A 14411-nucleotide genomic window follows, 5' to 3' on the forward strand; every position below is an offset into this window, starting at 1 on the left:
AGCGAGGCAATCTGATTCAGGAATTCGATCACATACATTCTCATCGAACTATTCTTCACGATCATGCTTACCTCTGGGTCTCACCACTTCTGCCCGAACGTCATCCTGACTGACGTGACGATAATGAGCAGTAGGACTTGGCCAGATCTTGCCCACCAGACTCGCACCCACAGCCGCCAGAATCCAACCTGCTGTAGCAAGCGAAACAGATTTCCCAAGCATCCAAGGGCCCACTGCAGTGCTATTCACCAGGTCGCCAGAAGTATACCAATCGCCTGCAGGGAACTGCAAATTGACAAGAACATTCGCGCCGACCACAGTCCCGAAAAGCATCGCAAGAAAGCCTAGCCCAGTGACGATACTGGTGAAGACAGCCACTGCACCCAGCGATGGCGAAGAGGCGTCGTCTGGTGCTTTATATCTGCCGAAAATCTGCAGTAACGTGATTCCGCTGAGAATCAGAGATGCAAGCATGCCGATTCCGATCAGGGCACATCCTGCGAGCAGAAGAGAGCCTGAGAGTTTGAGTTGCTGGCAGAATGTTGAGGAGTCTCCTGTTGCGCTGTTGCGGCCTAAGGTTGCGAGAGAGGCTACACCGCGTACTGAGCATGCGCCTCCAGGTCGTGTTGTGCTGTTGCAGAATTGCTCGTAGCGCGATTCGGCTTGGGGTAAGGGACACACTGGTGTGGGGGTGCTGCTCTCGGTTGCTGATTCGGTGGTTGTCGTTTCTTCGCCTTCTGTGGGTGTTTCTTCTACGACTTCGTTGCTCTCTGTTGGCGTTGGCGTGGCACTCTCATCTGTCGCAGTCGTTGTGGTGCTTGAGATGTTCTTCAGGTTGAGAACGCAGTACTGGAATGGGCCTCTGTGATTGATTCCTGCGAGAGATGAGCATTTGCACGTGGGCCTTTGCAATTCGTGGTGCACACATACCCATGCATTGTCCAGTGTCGAAATCAGTTTCAATCCTCTGCGCCCAGTTCTTTCCAGCGGTGCCGGCTATGGAAAGAGAGAAAGCGCAGATCAATATGACGGGTACCAGCAGGGTTAGCAGAACGCTCGATAGCTGTGTCTTCCTGACGACCATGGCTGCTTCTGCCAGATGTTGTCAACGATGGGGATAGCGACTTGTTTCAAAATTCTCGATATCAATATGTCTTGCCTCGAAGGACTGCAACGAGTACTGGTAATGTCGGACTGGTCACACCACTACGCTAATTGACTTTTTTGTGGATCTTCGTAGTCGCCGGAAGTGGCTTGCATGGACGCTGTTTCAGCTACGCCACGATATGCACATGCATCTCAGCTGCGTGCATATATGGCGCTACCTATCGAAAGCTATTGTGTGGCTGTCCAGGATTCTAGATCATGCGCGACTGCTCGCTTCCTAAGCGCATGCCAACCCATGGATTGGCACGGGATTCGTACAGACCAATGTTTCCGCCGTGGGTGAGCCTCAAGGATAGCATGAGAGCACATCCATTGCAAACCCGATGCCAGCACAATGGCAGCGACTACGAAGCCCAGAGCAAGAGTCTTCAGGCACTTCAAGAGAAATCAACAAGGACAGGCTCCGGTGCCAGCATTCTCCCCGATTGACAACGTTGACCCCGATGTTATCAAAGAGCTCGATCCTGGATATGCGCAGTTATATTCTTACTATGAACCGTATGGCATTGACGTCCTCGAGACTGTTGAAACATCTGCTAACAAATCTGCAGAGGTCTACAAGGTGGCAGATACGAGATTAAGGTTGACCACAAGTTGAATCATCCGGACTTTCCTTCTGCTGCAGCAGTGCCCAAGGACGATAAAGACAGATTCACTGCAACACAGACTGCAAATCCCGTATCTACGCAGCAATTCAACGTCAATGTACCGCGATGGAATCTCCCACCAGGCATTATTCATCAGACATATCCGCCTCAAGGGCTTGCGGATCACAACAATGTTTTGCCGCATATGGTATTTGAAGATCCACAGTTTCCGTGGGAGAATGAAGGGTCTCCGAGCCAGGACGAGGCTGACAGTAAAATTGACCATGATACGGCTACGCGCTCCCGAAGCAAGGTTCCTTGGGTCGCTCTTTGGACGTTTGCTGAAGAGGAGATCAAGTTGTCAGATGCAGAGTTGAAAGGAGCCAGCAAAGGTGGTCTCTTTCCAGACGTTGTACAGATCCCATCGCATAGCAGTCCTCCGCCTGATGGTCGCGAGCAAGACAAGGCAACTTTTGCTGTCAAATTGACGATGGGCGAGTACTTGGAAATGGGTGGCTGGCCGAGCTGGAAGACATCAGGACCCTCGAAAGTCACGATTCCGCACCAGGATGGCGATGCCGTCGAGCGCATTGATCGAGAGGAACAGGTCAATGTTGTATTTGTCAAGCGCGACATCTTTGAGAGTCACGTCTCCAGCTATAACGCGGACGGAAGTGATGGCCCACCGATTCCACCAGGGACTACAAGAAAGCCGGATCTGTCGCGATACAAGTATTTGTCGCATGTCAGGAACGTCAACCAGATCGCCATGGCTGGTCTTGATCTACCTGACAAAGGCTTGTACTCGGTGGTTCACGCTCATCGCACTGGACCGCTTAATATTACAGCCCCTAAGCCTGTGATCGTTCACCTGGTCTCGATCATGGACATCGAAGAAAACCTCACTCTCCCTCTGGACCGCACTTTACCTCAGACGAACTGGGTCGCAATGATTTCTCTTCATTCCTGGACCTATCTGTGTTTACCCCCCGACACAGTCAATTTCGTCGATACCATGCGTGGGATTGGCCACACGATACAGGACGGTGCTGAATGCTGGCTACGACCTCCAGACAATGCGATTGCAAAAGCTGCAGGTCTGCAAATGCCGAAAACTAATGCTACGAAACAAAGTATTGCGAAGACCCTCGACGATGCATCAGAAACTCAAAAGTCTTCTCTCAATTATCGTCTCGCGGCCAGACTCTTTGACGGCTATTCTCTACAACGATATTTGCTACAGACTGGCGAAGAGACAGTTGCTTTGTATCGTGGCCCACTGTCGCCTACATTTGTGCCTCCAATTCAGACGCGCAAAGATGGCGGCTGGTGGCCGTTGCAATCCAATTTCTCGACGGACTACCAGATTCTCGATCCCAAACTTGGGATCATGGACATTACATATTCCGCGGCATGGCAGCTTGGACGTACGTTGGGCATCGCGGATCAAGCATTTACAGCTTCTCTTGTGCGGTTGCGGAGCGCGGTTATAACTACTGCGACCAGAGAGACTAAGAAGCAGGTGGCTGGCGCTGGAAATGTGAAGAGTAAAGCCCAAACACTTGCGACGATGGCAATGAGCATGGACGCGCTGTCTGCGATTGGAGGTGTCAATGCCGGTGGTAATGCTCTTCCTGCTGCGAACCGAGTGAACAAGCTTGTGAATCCTCAACCTCAGGTGGTAATTGAGAGACTTCCGTCCGGGGATGGAAAGCCCTCAATCGCTAATCGGGATCTCAAGACGGCTGAAAAAGCAAATGTTGTTCTGCAACATATGGTTGTGAACGAAGCAACCAGAGTAGCCGCTGCGGCAATGTCTGGAGGTACCCTCGCAACTACATCCACAGACGATGGAGTCGAGGTCTTCATACCTTTCAACGAGATCAACATTCCTTCCTCGCCTGATTGGCAGGTGGTACAATCCTGGATACTGGACAAGCTTAGTCTACACAATATCCCAGCACACTACATGATCAGCGACCCAAGTCATCTGCCGCAAGATTCGATTCGCTTCTTCTACATCGACACGAACTGGTTCGACGCTTTCATCGATGGTGCACTGAGCATCGGCAATCATCTCGATCAAGAGAACGATGCCGTCCGGCAGGCGTTCAAGCGACAGCTCAATCGGTATTTTGCAGCTCCACTGGGTTCGGGCAACATGAATTACGCGCCCCAGATTCCTACATTTGGATTCTTCTTACGGTCAGCGGTCGTCAAAGCATTTCCAAATCTCGAAGTTCATGCACCTTGGCCAACGTCTGAAGAAATGGGCGGGAACAGGATGGAGACTGTTCGGCTTGACTGTTTGGAGAAAGACACGCTATTATGTCTATTTGATAGATCTCCTGGCCAGACTCACTGGAATAAAGATCAAGGCGATGGATCAAGGCGGAAAGATATCACTATCTGCCAACCGCCCCATCAACAATGCTTTCGCCTTGGCACTAGTACGACCACCGATTATGTTCAGATGCAGTATCGGACTGTGTACACCAAGGATCCTTCGGATTTGGGCGATGGTGAGGAGATCTATACTTCTGTTGGAATCATCAAGTGGAAACCGGCAGGACCCGTGCTTCAGAAGAATGCCGACGAAGTCACTGTCGACTACGTTAAACAGAAAAAGATCTTCGACTACAAGACGAATATGCTGATTTTCCCTGCGTTCGCTCAATCGTGTATCGATGTTCTCAACAGCCAAATGGAGCGACCGAACAACGCGGAAGGCAGAACCAAATACTTCGACGACGATGTCCCGTCATCTGCGGTCACTGCCGTGATACTGAACTCCTTCGTCTCCGTCATGAACATCAAGCTTCCCGAGGCAGCGGCGGATGACAAGAGACCTGCACCTCCCGATACAACCAAGACACCTCGCCAGATCCGGCTCGCACCAGATGCCGACAGCGACACAACGACTTGGAAAATTGTTCCCGCGCCAGAACCTCCTGAGGATTCACGACCCAAACCCAAACCACCTCCAAACCCCAGCAAGATCGTCGCATCACCACCTCTTCCCGGTCCACCATCCAAACGCCCAACACGAATGCCTAGCGACTACGATCAAGCCAACTTCAAATTCCTCGAATCCGATAAGACAGACGGCGTGGCATCTCAACTCCGAAGTCCCATCCCAAGCCAATGGCTCTGCGACGCCTTCGTCCTCGGCTACACCAAAAATCCCGCCCCCAACACCACAAACAATGTCCCAATCTACCCTCCCAATCACAAACTCTATAACGTCCCTCTCGACCTCATCATACGCATTGTACCTCCCACTCGTATTCCTCAGGACACAATGCACAAGTTACAGATTTTCAGTATTGAGGTGGAGTTTTTGCTAGGTAATGAGGCGAAGCATTTGATGGCTAGGTATGATGGGCCTGGAGGGAGTATGTTGAATAACATGAAGTGGAATGTACATGTGGCACAGAAGATTGACCCGCCGAGGGTGGCTTTTACGTTGATTCCGAGGAGCACTACGAGGTTAAGTGCTCTGAATCGGAATCAGGATTTGTCGTTTGCGGTTTGGGGGGTTGTGACGAATGGGGTGCCGGGTGGAAGGGTGAAGGTTGAGCCGAAGGTTACGGTAAGTTTGAGTCTAGTTGCTTTTAAAAGTATCGTATCGTCGTGGCGTGTTGCTCCTTTCTATGGGAGAATTTGGCTGACTTTTTGCTTTAGGAGAATTATAGAGCGTGTGATAAGAAGCAATTAGGTGGGCAGGTGCAGAAGCTCACCGCGATTAGTACGTGCGACTTGATGAAGGTTAAAGTGTAGGTGAGCAGACATCGAGTGGGGTGTGCACGTCCAATAGGTGAATGCTGTACTCCCTCTTCGTTCAAGATCTCGTCCTATGCAAGCCTCCAGAACCAATGAGTATGGGAATTGAGCACTCTGCACACTATTTGGATTGCCTGATACGCTCTTAGGTCGCAGCTCTGTTACAGACTCTCGATGCAATCCTTCACAGTTAATCGAGTGCCGCCTGAGAGGCACAGTCTCTTGGCGGCGCCAACTCGCATGCCCTCTCGTGTGCCGCAAAGAGCAAAGAACATCTGTCTTCTCGGCCTGCATGATCACTCGAAATCCAGTGAGAAGATACTAGCCCATTATTCTGATTGTCTTCAGAATGCCATCGCAGGTCATCCTGTCAATACTCGCCGTCTTGGCAACTCTCAGCACTGCAAGAAATAACAAAACGTCCTTACAGCCACCACAGCAAGACTATTATCGCATATGCCCGCTTCCAAAATGTGATCGTTGTCCCACTGTCGAAGAGCTACGAGCCCCAGGCATCGGCTTTGCTCTCGAGATGAGCCATGGGTAAGCTTATCAACATCTTCCAGCATCACGTGAATATTGAACGCTCGCTGATGGATTGAGTACAGCACTGCCATCGCTAGGTATCACAATGGCACATACCAATCGATAGCGCTAATAGAAGGCGACTCCTCATACAAAGAGCTCATGTATCGTTTCGCAACAGGTTCCAAACCTCGCACGCCAACTTACTATACCAACACATGGTCAGAAATGTGGGACCTGTTCTGGTGGCTTCTAAAGCGTCACATCAATAAGCTTGTTGGTCTTCCGGCGACTTCAGATACTGCAATACTTGCTTCTATGGTCAAAGCACTGCGCAAAGCCACCGAACTCTCCGTTGATGGCAAGCACACCATGAGTAGTGCGATACTAAGCGTTCCAGACCACATTCAGTTCGCGGAAGCGGAGACGAACGACATTTTCGACTACCTGAAACTCGAGAATCTTATGACGAGAAATCCTTCTGTCTTCGAGAAAGCACACGTTCCAGCTTCAAAAGCTGCGTATCGAGGTTATGGCAAAGGTCACTGCAAAAATTACCTGGATGCATACCGGTGCGAAGAGGAAGAATGGTACTTTTCCACGAAGAAGATCTTCCACGCCAACCTGGACTCCGAGAGTTTCAGCGTTACCATCATAAATTACAAGGAAGATCAGTCAGCCACCGACTTGACGGGTTCCTTCATCGAGACAGATCTAGGATATCGACCGGATCGAGCATATGAGATATACTGGAATGCTATCACCGACAGAATCCGCGATCTGCTCTCATCACAGAAGAGGAAAATAATCGTCGATGAGCTTGTACTTTCGGGCCCCTCAGCTAACGTGCCAGGGCTCAGGGCCGCGCTAAGGGAAGCACTACGCGGGAGTGTGGGTGATGAAGCTCTGTCTTCACTGAACGACCTTGACACGATCAGTCACGATGATGAAGAATGGGCGAACAAGTTCACCTTTGCAACAGCTCGTGGAGCGGCAGAGATTGCAAAGCGAAGACAGGAGGGGCCAGTGTATTGTCGACAGACCGAAGAATGCAAAGAGCGCAGGGAAAAGGTCCATGCAGGTGCAGCTGGAGGGCTGCCAGAACAGATTTACAAAGTTGGCTTGTAGCGCAAGTATCAAGCACCCACTTGCAGTGCTGGTCCGCTGTACGAAGGCAAAGTATGTTCATAGTATGAATTTCTGTGCTTATTCGCAAGTGGCTCAGGCCTGGCTCTGTTTCGTAGAGCATATGTTCAGATCTCGTAATGGACTGCTGATAGGACTCCTTGTCGTTGCACCTTGTCCTTAGAGCTGGTTTTCTTTCTTTCCTGGCCTTCGAGCTGACATGTTGATATCGATACGTATTGTCCACGTTGTGCCGTCTTGATACTCAAAGCGCGGCGTTTGTCGAGGGAGTGAGGTTCGAAGGCCTCGTGCTGGTCGTGAGTGAGCACAGCCGCTGCGAACGTCCAGCCGCTGCGAACGTCCAGCCAATGGTGTGGACTACGATCATTCGCCTCTGTAGAGAAATGCTGTTCAAGACGACTAAGGCGTAGCACTTACCCACCTGGATGTGCACAACGTGCCAACTCTGTCGACGACCGGTGTACATTGAGCGACGCGTCAGACAGCTTTGGCTGAAACCATATGCACAAGAAGCTATCTCTTTTATCATATTGTGCACGCGCACGGGCATCAGTGAACTACCACTTGCCACCTTTACCCTTTTTCTTTTTATTCGCACCACCGCCGCCTTGCTTTTGCTTCTGCTGTACAACTTCTCCGCCAGGTGTCGCGGGCCGGCTGCCTTCACTTTCGTTCGCAACAGCTCCCTGCGAGAACAATGCCTGTCTCGCCTTGGCTTTCTTGCCCTTCGGCCGATAAGTACTGCGGTCACGAAGGGGCAGCCATCGTTCCGGATCTGGCTTCTTGTTCGGATCATAGTCTTTAGGTAATCGCGACTTGCGCAGTTTCTTGGCTTTCTTCGGTTTCGAGTCTTCTGCAGGTCTCTTGCGTGTTATTGGCGCTGCAGATGGAAGTTGTGCTACGCCCGCGTTTTCAAGCGCGTCAACACCAATGGAGTTTACTAGTCGCTGTACAGGCGTCAACGAAGCCAGGTCTTGCTCTGAAGCGGTTTCTGGTGATGCTGCTAGTAGGCCTGCTGCGGCGTAGCGATCGCTGGGGTCAGCTGCGTGTAAGTCTTGAAAGATGTCCTTTGCCAATTTCAAGCTGTCTGAACTCTCTGTCTCCAAAGACGCCTTGCCAGCGGCCTTGAGAAGATGAGTGACGCCTGTCGGTCTTTGCTGTGCCTTTTGCCTGTGATGCAGAGCAGCTTGAGTGAGTTCAGCTCGTGCGTTACCTTTGCGACCTTGACTGAGATACAGGCTGACTTTAGTCGCAACAAGTCCAGGAGCGAATCGTGCACCATCGTTTTCGCTGAGTCCTTTCGAAAAGCTTTCTAGCAGTGAAATGGCAGCAGCAGGGTTCCCGCTCGATGTGTAGAGTTGAGCAATAGTGAGTGCAAGTCCGATGTCGTGCGGGCGTCTCTCCAGCACGGGCAATACGAACTTAAGTGCGTCTTTCCCGGTCTTCCCCTTGGCGTGCGCGGCAGCATTCGCCACTGAGAGAGATGCGACATATGGGTCTGTACTCGGTAGAGACTGCTTCTTTAGCGTCTCTGCTGTGGACTCGGCGGTTCCGTCGAATTTCAATGCCTGCAAAGCGATTGCATGCCGGTTCCGTTGCAATATCGAGGTCTGAAAGTGGAACGGGTGGTCCGGTTTGAAGGAACCGAGATCTTTGCTGACTAGTCGCTCCGCGATATATGGTGAAGGCGTCGAACTTGCGGCAGTGCTGTTGACCTGTGCAACGTGACACGTCACAGCATCGTTGATGGATTTGACGTCCAGACTCTGGGCCAGTTCCTCTGCTTCCTTCTCTCTCCCCAGCCGGGAGAGCACGTACACCCTCTGTACCCTGATGGGCAACAATTCTGCTTCTCGTTCCTCTTCGCTCAGATCTTCCAGACTTGCACAGAGATCAGCTGCACGCTTGAGCAGCACCTCGCCTTGGCCCAGCTCTCCTCGCGCTATGCTCCCACATGCTGCATTGTAGGCCGTTTCGAATGCTTGCAGATCTTCTCTCTCCGGCTTCTTCTTTCCTACCAGTTCCCCTCTCCCCGACCACTCCAGTTGTGCATCCACCGCCCCACTGTTAATGCGCAAATCTGCTTCGGCATCAACACCCAGGTCTCCTGCCAATTGCTTGTACAGCTGTGCAGCCCGCGCAAAGTCCTCTGTCCGGTACCGCGACTGTGCTTCGACATGTGTGTACCCACGCGACTGCTCCTTTGCCGCCAATTCCGCTGCCGCCGCTGGATTTCCCGATTTATACAGAGCATATGCATGTTCCAGCCCTGCTCGTTCCTTGAGCTGCTCGCCTCCAGCGTTCAAAGCGGCGATGGCATCGGCATAACGATCCAGCTTCAGCAATGCCACGACCTTCACATGTTGCGCCTCGAGATCGTTCTTGGACGATTTCAATGCTGCATCGGCGGCTCGCAGAATTTCGTCATCGTCGCGGATAGCGGATTGCTTCAGCAAGGAAGCGAGGGAGGCGAGGGACATGTCGGGCGGCGTTGACCGGCTATCATCAGCTCGTTTCGGCGTGTGTAAGTGAAGTATCGAGCCTCCAGCGTTGGTGGTCGTGTGCAGTACGCTTCATCAACGTGGTTAGATTCGAGTCGATATGCTTGGCATCTGCCCCACTTCGCTTCCTTTCCCTCCCACTTCACTTCGCCCTCCACTCCCGATATCTCCATGCACCCATCAAATACAACTAGACATCCCGCATCACCACAATAACGCCCACCTGCGTTATTTACACCATCCTGGAGTCTACCGGTGGCCTCTGTCGAATGCCACTGGCCGCAATTGACATTGATATCTGCCCAGATGGAGAAAAGAGCTCATTTCCATCAACGCCGACTATATCAGTACTTCCGCTATCTAGATGTATCGTGTCGTATACGGCGTCAATCATGAACCACGAGTTGCTCTGAGCCACCCCGTAAGTCTCCTTGCGCTCTCTTCAGAACGCCTTCCTCTCAACATGCTAGCCCTTCCTCCACTCAAACGCAATATCACTGCCGAATATATCCCAACGCTGGTTACCGTAACACCTGCAGGGTCCGTCCCACCCATCTGGATCTCTGGGGTTGCCTTTCGGGTCAAGTCCCGTGAGCGCCGTGTCATTCCCTATCACACCTCTTTGATTCCCGTGCCGGTCTCTATATCCAGAGTACATGACCTTGGCATTCATGTAGCCCTTCACGCAGATGAATATACACCCGTGGGCTGGATATATCTTGGCCCCGGCATTCCTGCCTGTGAAGCCCAATTCGTTGTGCCAGTAGTGCACTGCCAGGAGCTCGGCTGGGATAAACAAAGTCAGTGCAGGTGCTTGGATTCGAACGTGGAGAGTACTTGGGATAAAGGACTACTCACAGCCGTCTTCTCCATACCAGTGTCCCAGAATGGTGCCGATCTGGCCCGAGTTACCGTCCCAGTCGATGCCTCCCGCAAGACTGGACGTGACTTGTCAGCTGCTGCTAATGTCTTTAACGGCAAGCATATACGGCTGGACTTACGACATGCAAAGCACTTGCCAATGGTTACAAATTTGATGTTTCCAACCAATGCTTGTGTACTTGACAGTATGCGAAAGACTGTATCTTGCGTTCGCAATCACCTGAGCCGTAGCATTGGTCTCGAACGATTCTCCATACAATACCTTGCATGGAGGCAAGCTTCGGGAATAGAGTTGACGTTCCATGGCATCGATCGGATCAAAGGACACATCGTTCAAGGCGCTGCCATCCTGAGCTATGAGAGCATCGACGTTCTCGGCCATGACAGCATCGACTTGCTCGGCTATGAGGACACGAGCGTCGACACATATGGCTACTGACGCGCCCAACAGGAGGTATTCGTGGAGACGCATGGTTGTAAAGAGATCGCAAAGGCTGAACAGCGGATGGCAACACCAGACAGTGTCGATGAGAGGCACTTTTGATGGTCTTCAGTCGGGTGTCGCACCTCGGCCACTGCAAAACCATTAAATATGTGCCCTAACGCGGCGGTAGTCCACCTTCCGGATGCAGCGATCGATGGTCCACTTTCCGCATGTATCGACTTTTGTGAGTGCGTGCTGGGGACCATCCTGCTGCCGCTGACCTCTGAGATGTTGACAACAGCATCCGAAGCAATCCGTTCCCCAATTAATGTCCAGACTCCAACAAGATATACACCTCCCTAGGACATTCCAGCGTCGACTTCACACGGCTATCATGTTTCCGACACTTCATTCGGACGAGCGCTCGTTCCGTCTCCAAATAGTAACGCGGCCGCGTGCAAAGGAACGAAGAGATGATGTGTTCCAACACCAAAGACTATCTATGTCTTCTTCGCTGCCAGAATACATGGCGCTGCACTCACTCTGGGTCCAGACTCCTCCTTCGGCTAGAGTACATTCGCTTGTACTCCGTCAGTCATCATTCATCGTTGACCTTCTGGAAGCTCCACGGCACCAGTCGCAACCGGCTATTCTCTGATACGACCTAAACGACGACAAGTCACGGGACTCTCTGGCAACGCATCGATAGAGACCTACGCTTATGGCAAACAAGCTCTTCGAGAACGTCGACCTCGGGCTACAGGTCTTTCGAGAACGTTCACATCTGACTACAGGCTTGTTTATCTATTTCTACTGCTCTTCAACAGCGCTTGGTAAGAACTCCCACTTCCGCGACCAGTGAAGCAGGAAAGTCTTGTACAGAGTGACATCGTCGCGCTTGACTGCCCTGCTTCTTTGATCGTTAAATTCACTGACAAGATCGCTGGTTCAGTTGTGACTTGCACAGTCCGCTGTAGTGTTGTACGTCTCATCGCCCAGACTGGGCAAATTCTAGTGCAGTATTCTTCGGAGTGCGATTCCGACGATCCTACCTGGTATCGAGTGATGGAAGCCAACTCTTCGGTCCTTCCCGTCGACTGTGTCCGAGCGACACGACGGGTGACAAGGTACACTATTTGGGACTAGCTCAAACTCTACGTCTGCCCAAACTATTTACGGTGAATGCAGGACGACCCATTGGAGGCACCGGACTATGCATTATGCTTTCCGTGCCATGCACCAGGATCTTGCTGAATACGAAAAGCATTTTACGCATCCCAAGCTGCAAGTGCGCGTTTCCCTAACAGCAGCATCGCTCCCGAAAAGTTAGACTTCGAGTTGTCTGCGCACCCTGGGTTGGAAGTAAATGAGCGGGACAGCAAATGAACGGGACCACGAGTTCATGAGTTCATGCTTAGGGCTCCGCATGTCAGTCTGCTATTCTATACCTGATCATGACCGCGAAGGAAAAGCGGTCATCTTCACTTCATACCTTTCGCTCGCAGGCCGTTCAGTATGCTCTGGCTCTGGCTCACCAGTCTACTGCTGGTCCACGCCCTGCCAAAATATGACTTTTCCACTCGTCCGGACGTTGTCGCTGCAGCACGGGGGCTGAGTACGGGATCCGGCAAGCGACTTTCGAAGCGACAGCAAGCATGGACAGGTTTTCCATCATACTCCTATGATACGAGTGGATGGCCATACCAATACTCGAGTTCATATTATTATCCTTCATACTACTATACGCCAAGCTACTATCCTTACGATCCTTACAGCACGTATGGTTATCCTCGACCTTCAACTCCTCCACTCCGAGAAGACCTGGGCCCGAACCCTCCATATGTGACGCCAAAGTCATCGTACAATCCGTGTGCCGACCCGGACAGCGTCAACTGGACAGTGGAGTGCAACGGTGGCGGATCCCAGAAGACGACAAAGATTGACGGAGGCGCACATTCTCTTCAAGAGACGAACACGTTTTTCACATGGAAGTATGGACCCAAATCGCCCTTCAACCAGCCCTTTTCATCAGTGGGCAATCCAAGTCTCAATGGCCAGTTCAGTGGGGACAACAACAACAACAACGACAATACCAATTGTGTGGATGGCATTGATCAGTTCGGCAATCCATGCACGAACAACAACAATAATGGCAATAACAACAACGGCGGTGGTGGTGGGGGCGACTGTGTCGATGGCTTCGATTCTTTGGGAAATTCATGTGGCAATAATAACAACAATAACAACAACAATAACAACAATGGTGGCGATTGTGTAAATGGCATCGACTCGAATGGCAACTCATGCGGCAACAACAACAACAATAACGGTACCACCACCGATGGTACGGACTTCATTTCCAATACTTGCATCAACGGAGTAGACTTGAATGGGAAATCTTGCACCACTGGCGGCGGCGGCAACAACAATAACAATAACGGCAACAATGGCAACAACCCACTTCTGACAAGTTTTGTTGCGAACCCCGGACGTCGCCGACCAAACGGTCGCAATGGCCGAAATAATCGCAATAATCGCAATGGCAACGGCAATGGTGGCACGGTTATCAACGACAACAACGATGAAAATAGTGGTCTGGTCAGTCCGACTCTTAACACTGCCACGAATGCGAATGTTGGGGTCACTCAAAACGTGAACCCCAACGTTGCGGTGAATTTGCAACGATGAGTTTCGGAGGAGTTCATGGCGAGGAACAGCAGAGGGAATGGGACTCAGAGTTTGGACGTGGTCGTTGTTGCATTATTTCGTTTACTTCCGCAAGAGACTAGGCGTGTCTTGCGACAGGTGTTTTTTCTTTTTGTGTGTGCAAGTACGTGTTTAAGAATTCCCTCGTTGGGCTTACTGCGTCTCAATCTACTTACTCTAGACATAGATCCAATCGAATCAGAACGTGTTCGTCGTCTCCATCGCCCAAGGCTCGACCAGAATGCTTCCGATTCATCCAACCCGAACATCGATATACACTTCCAGAACCCCAACCTGCCATGCATTTGAGATCACGACCCGTCATGAATTAGAGATTACGAGCGTTCATCGCACCGTCACGAGGTGAACCCTGCACTTTGCAACTCTTTTTGTCTTTGGCGCTGAGATTGGAATAGGGCACATGAAGGCCTGGCTTATACTTCCTTGGCGCACCGGTGGAAGGACGTAAAAGGCATCCGTGATGACTGAATGCAGGGTATCTGCTCCGTCAATGTCAAGGAAACCCCAGCTCTAGCTCAAGCCCAAGCCCAAGTTCGAGATTCGGGCCCGAAAGAAAAGATGCAACCCACGTCTCCAAGCCACTGTACGTCTTAGTCACAGTATCGTTTACTACGCGACAATCGAACACCATTGCCGCCTCTGCCATTTTCCGCTCGTCCGTCGGCGTGG

General features: G+C 51.4%; 5 protein-coding genes across 6 annotated transcripts; 2 read left to right on the forward strand and 3 right to left on the reverse strand.

The window, feature by feature from the left end:
* Nucleotides 1-48: 48 nt before the first annotated feature.
* Nucleotides 49-1084, reverse strand: CKM354_000865000 (uncharacterized protein; the record flags this gene model as incomplete). Its single annotated transcript, XM_044804038.1, has 2 exons — nucleotides 49-875; nucleotides 931-1084. 2 exons carry the CDS (start codon nucleotides 1082-1084, stop codon nucleotides 49-51), a joined length of 981 nt encoding a protein of 326 aa, XP_044659973.1.
* A 417-nt stretch (nucleotides 1085-1501) lies between these two features.
* On the forward strand, nucleotides 1502-7190 carry CKM354_000865100 (uncharacterized protein; the record flags this gene model as incomplete). 2 transcript variants are annotated; one of them, XM_044804039.1, is made up of 5 exons in its annotated part: nucleotides 1502-1665; nucleotides 1719-5346; nucleotides 5439-5502; nucleotides 6050-6080; nucleotides 6146-7190. In XM_044804039.1, 5 exons carry the CDS (start codon nucleotides 1502-1504, stop codon nucleotides 7188-7190), a joined length of 4932 nt encoding a protein of 1643 aa, XP_044659974.1. The 2 variants fall into 2 exon arrangements, with proteins under 2 accessions (XP_044659974.1, XP_044659975.1); XM_044804040.1 differs by lacking the exons at nucleotides 6050-6080; nucleotides 6146-7190 and having other exon boundaries at nucleotides 5439-5534.
* A 575-nt stretch (nucleotides 7191-7765) lies between these two features.
* CKM354_000865200 (signal recognition particle subunit SRP72) lies at nucleotides 7766-9688 on the reverse strand (the record flags this gene model as incomplete). Its single annotated transcript, XM_044804041.1, has 1 exon — nucleotides 7766-9688. The coding sequence occupies one exon, from the start codon at nucleotides 9686-9688 to the stop codon at nucleotides 7766-7768; it is 1923 nt and encodes a 640-aa protein (XP_044659976.1).
* Nucleotides 9689-10175: 487 nt separating this feature from the next.
* Nucleotides 10176-11063, reverse strand: CKM354_000865300 (uncharacterized protein; the record flags this gene model as incomplete). Its single annotated transcript, XM_044804042.1, has 3 exons — nucleotides 10176-10495; nucleotides 10568-10647; nucleotides 10711-11063. 3 exons carry the CDS (start codon nucleotides 11061-11063, stop codon nucleotides 10176-10178), a joined length of 753 nt encoding a protein of 250 aa, XP_044659977.1.
* Nucleotides 11064-12530: 1467 nt separating this feature from the next.
* CKM354_000865400 (uncharacterized protein) lies at nucleotides 12531-13703 on the forward strand (the record flags this gene model as incomplete). The annotated part of the gene is made up of 1 exon (XM_044804043.1): nucleotides 12531-13703. The coding sequence occupies one exon, from the start codon at nucleotides 12531-12533 to the stop codon at nucleotides 13701-13703; it is 1173 nt and encodes a 390-aa protein (XP_044659978.1).
* Nucleotides 13704-14411: the final 708 nt, after the last annotated feature.

This window comes from Cercospora kikuchii (assembly GCF_019650295.1).
Source record: "Cercospora kikuchii DNA, contig_00005, whole genome shotgun sequence".
NCBI classification, from domain to species: domain Eukaryota; kingdom Fungi; phylum Ascomycota; class Dothideomycetes; order Mycosphaerellales; family Mycosphaerellaceae; genus Cercospora; species Cercospora kikuchii.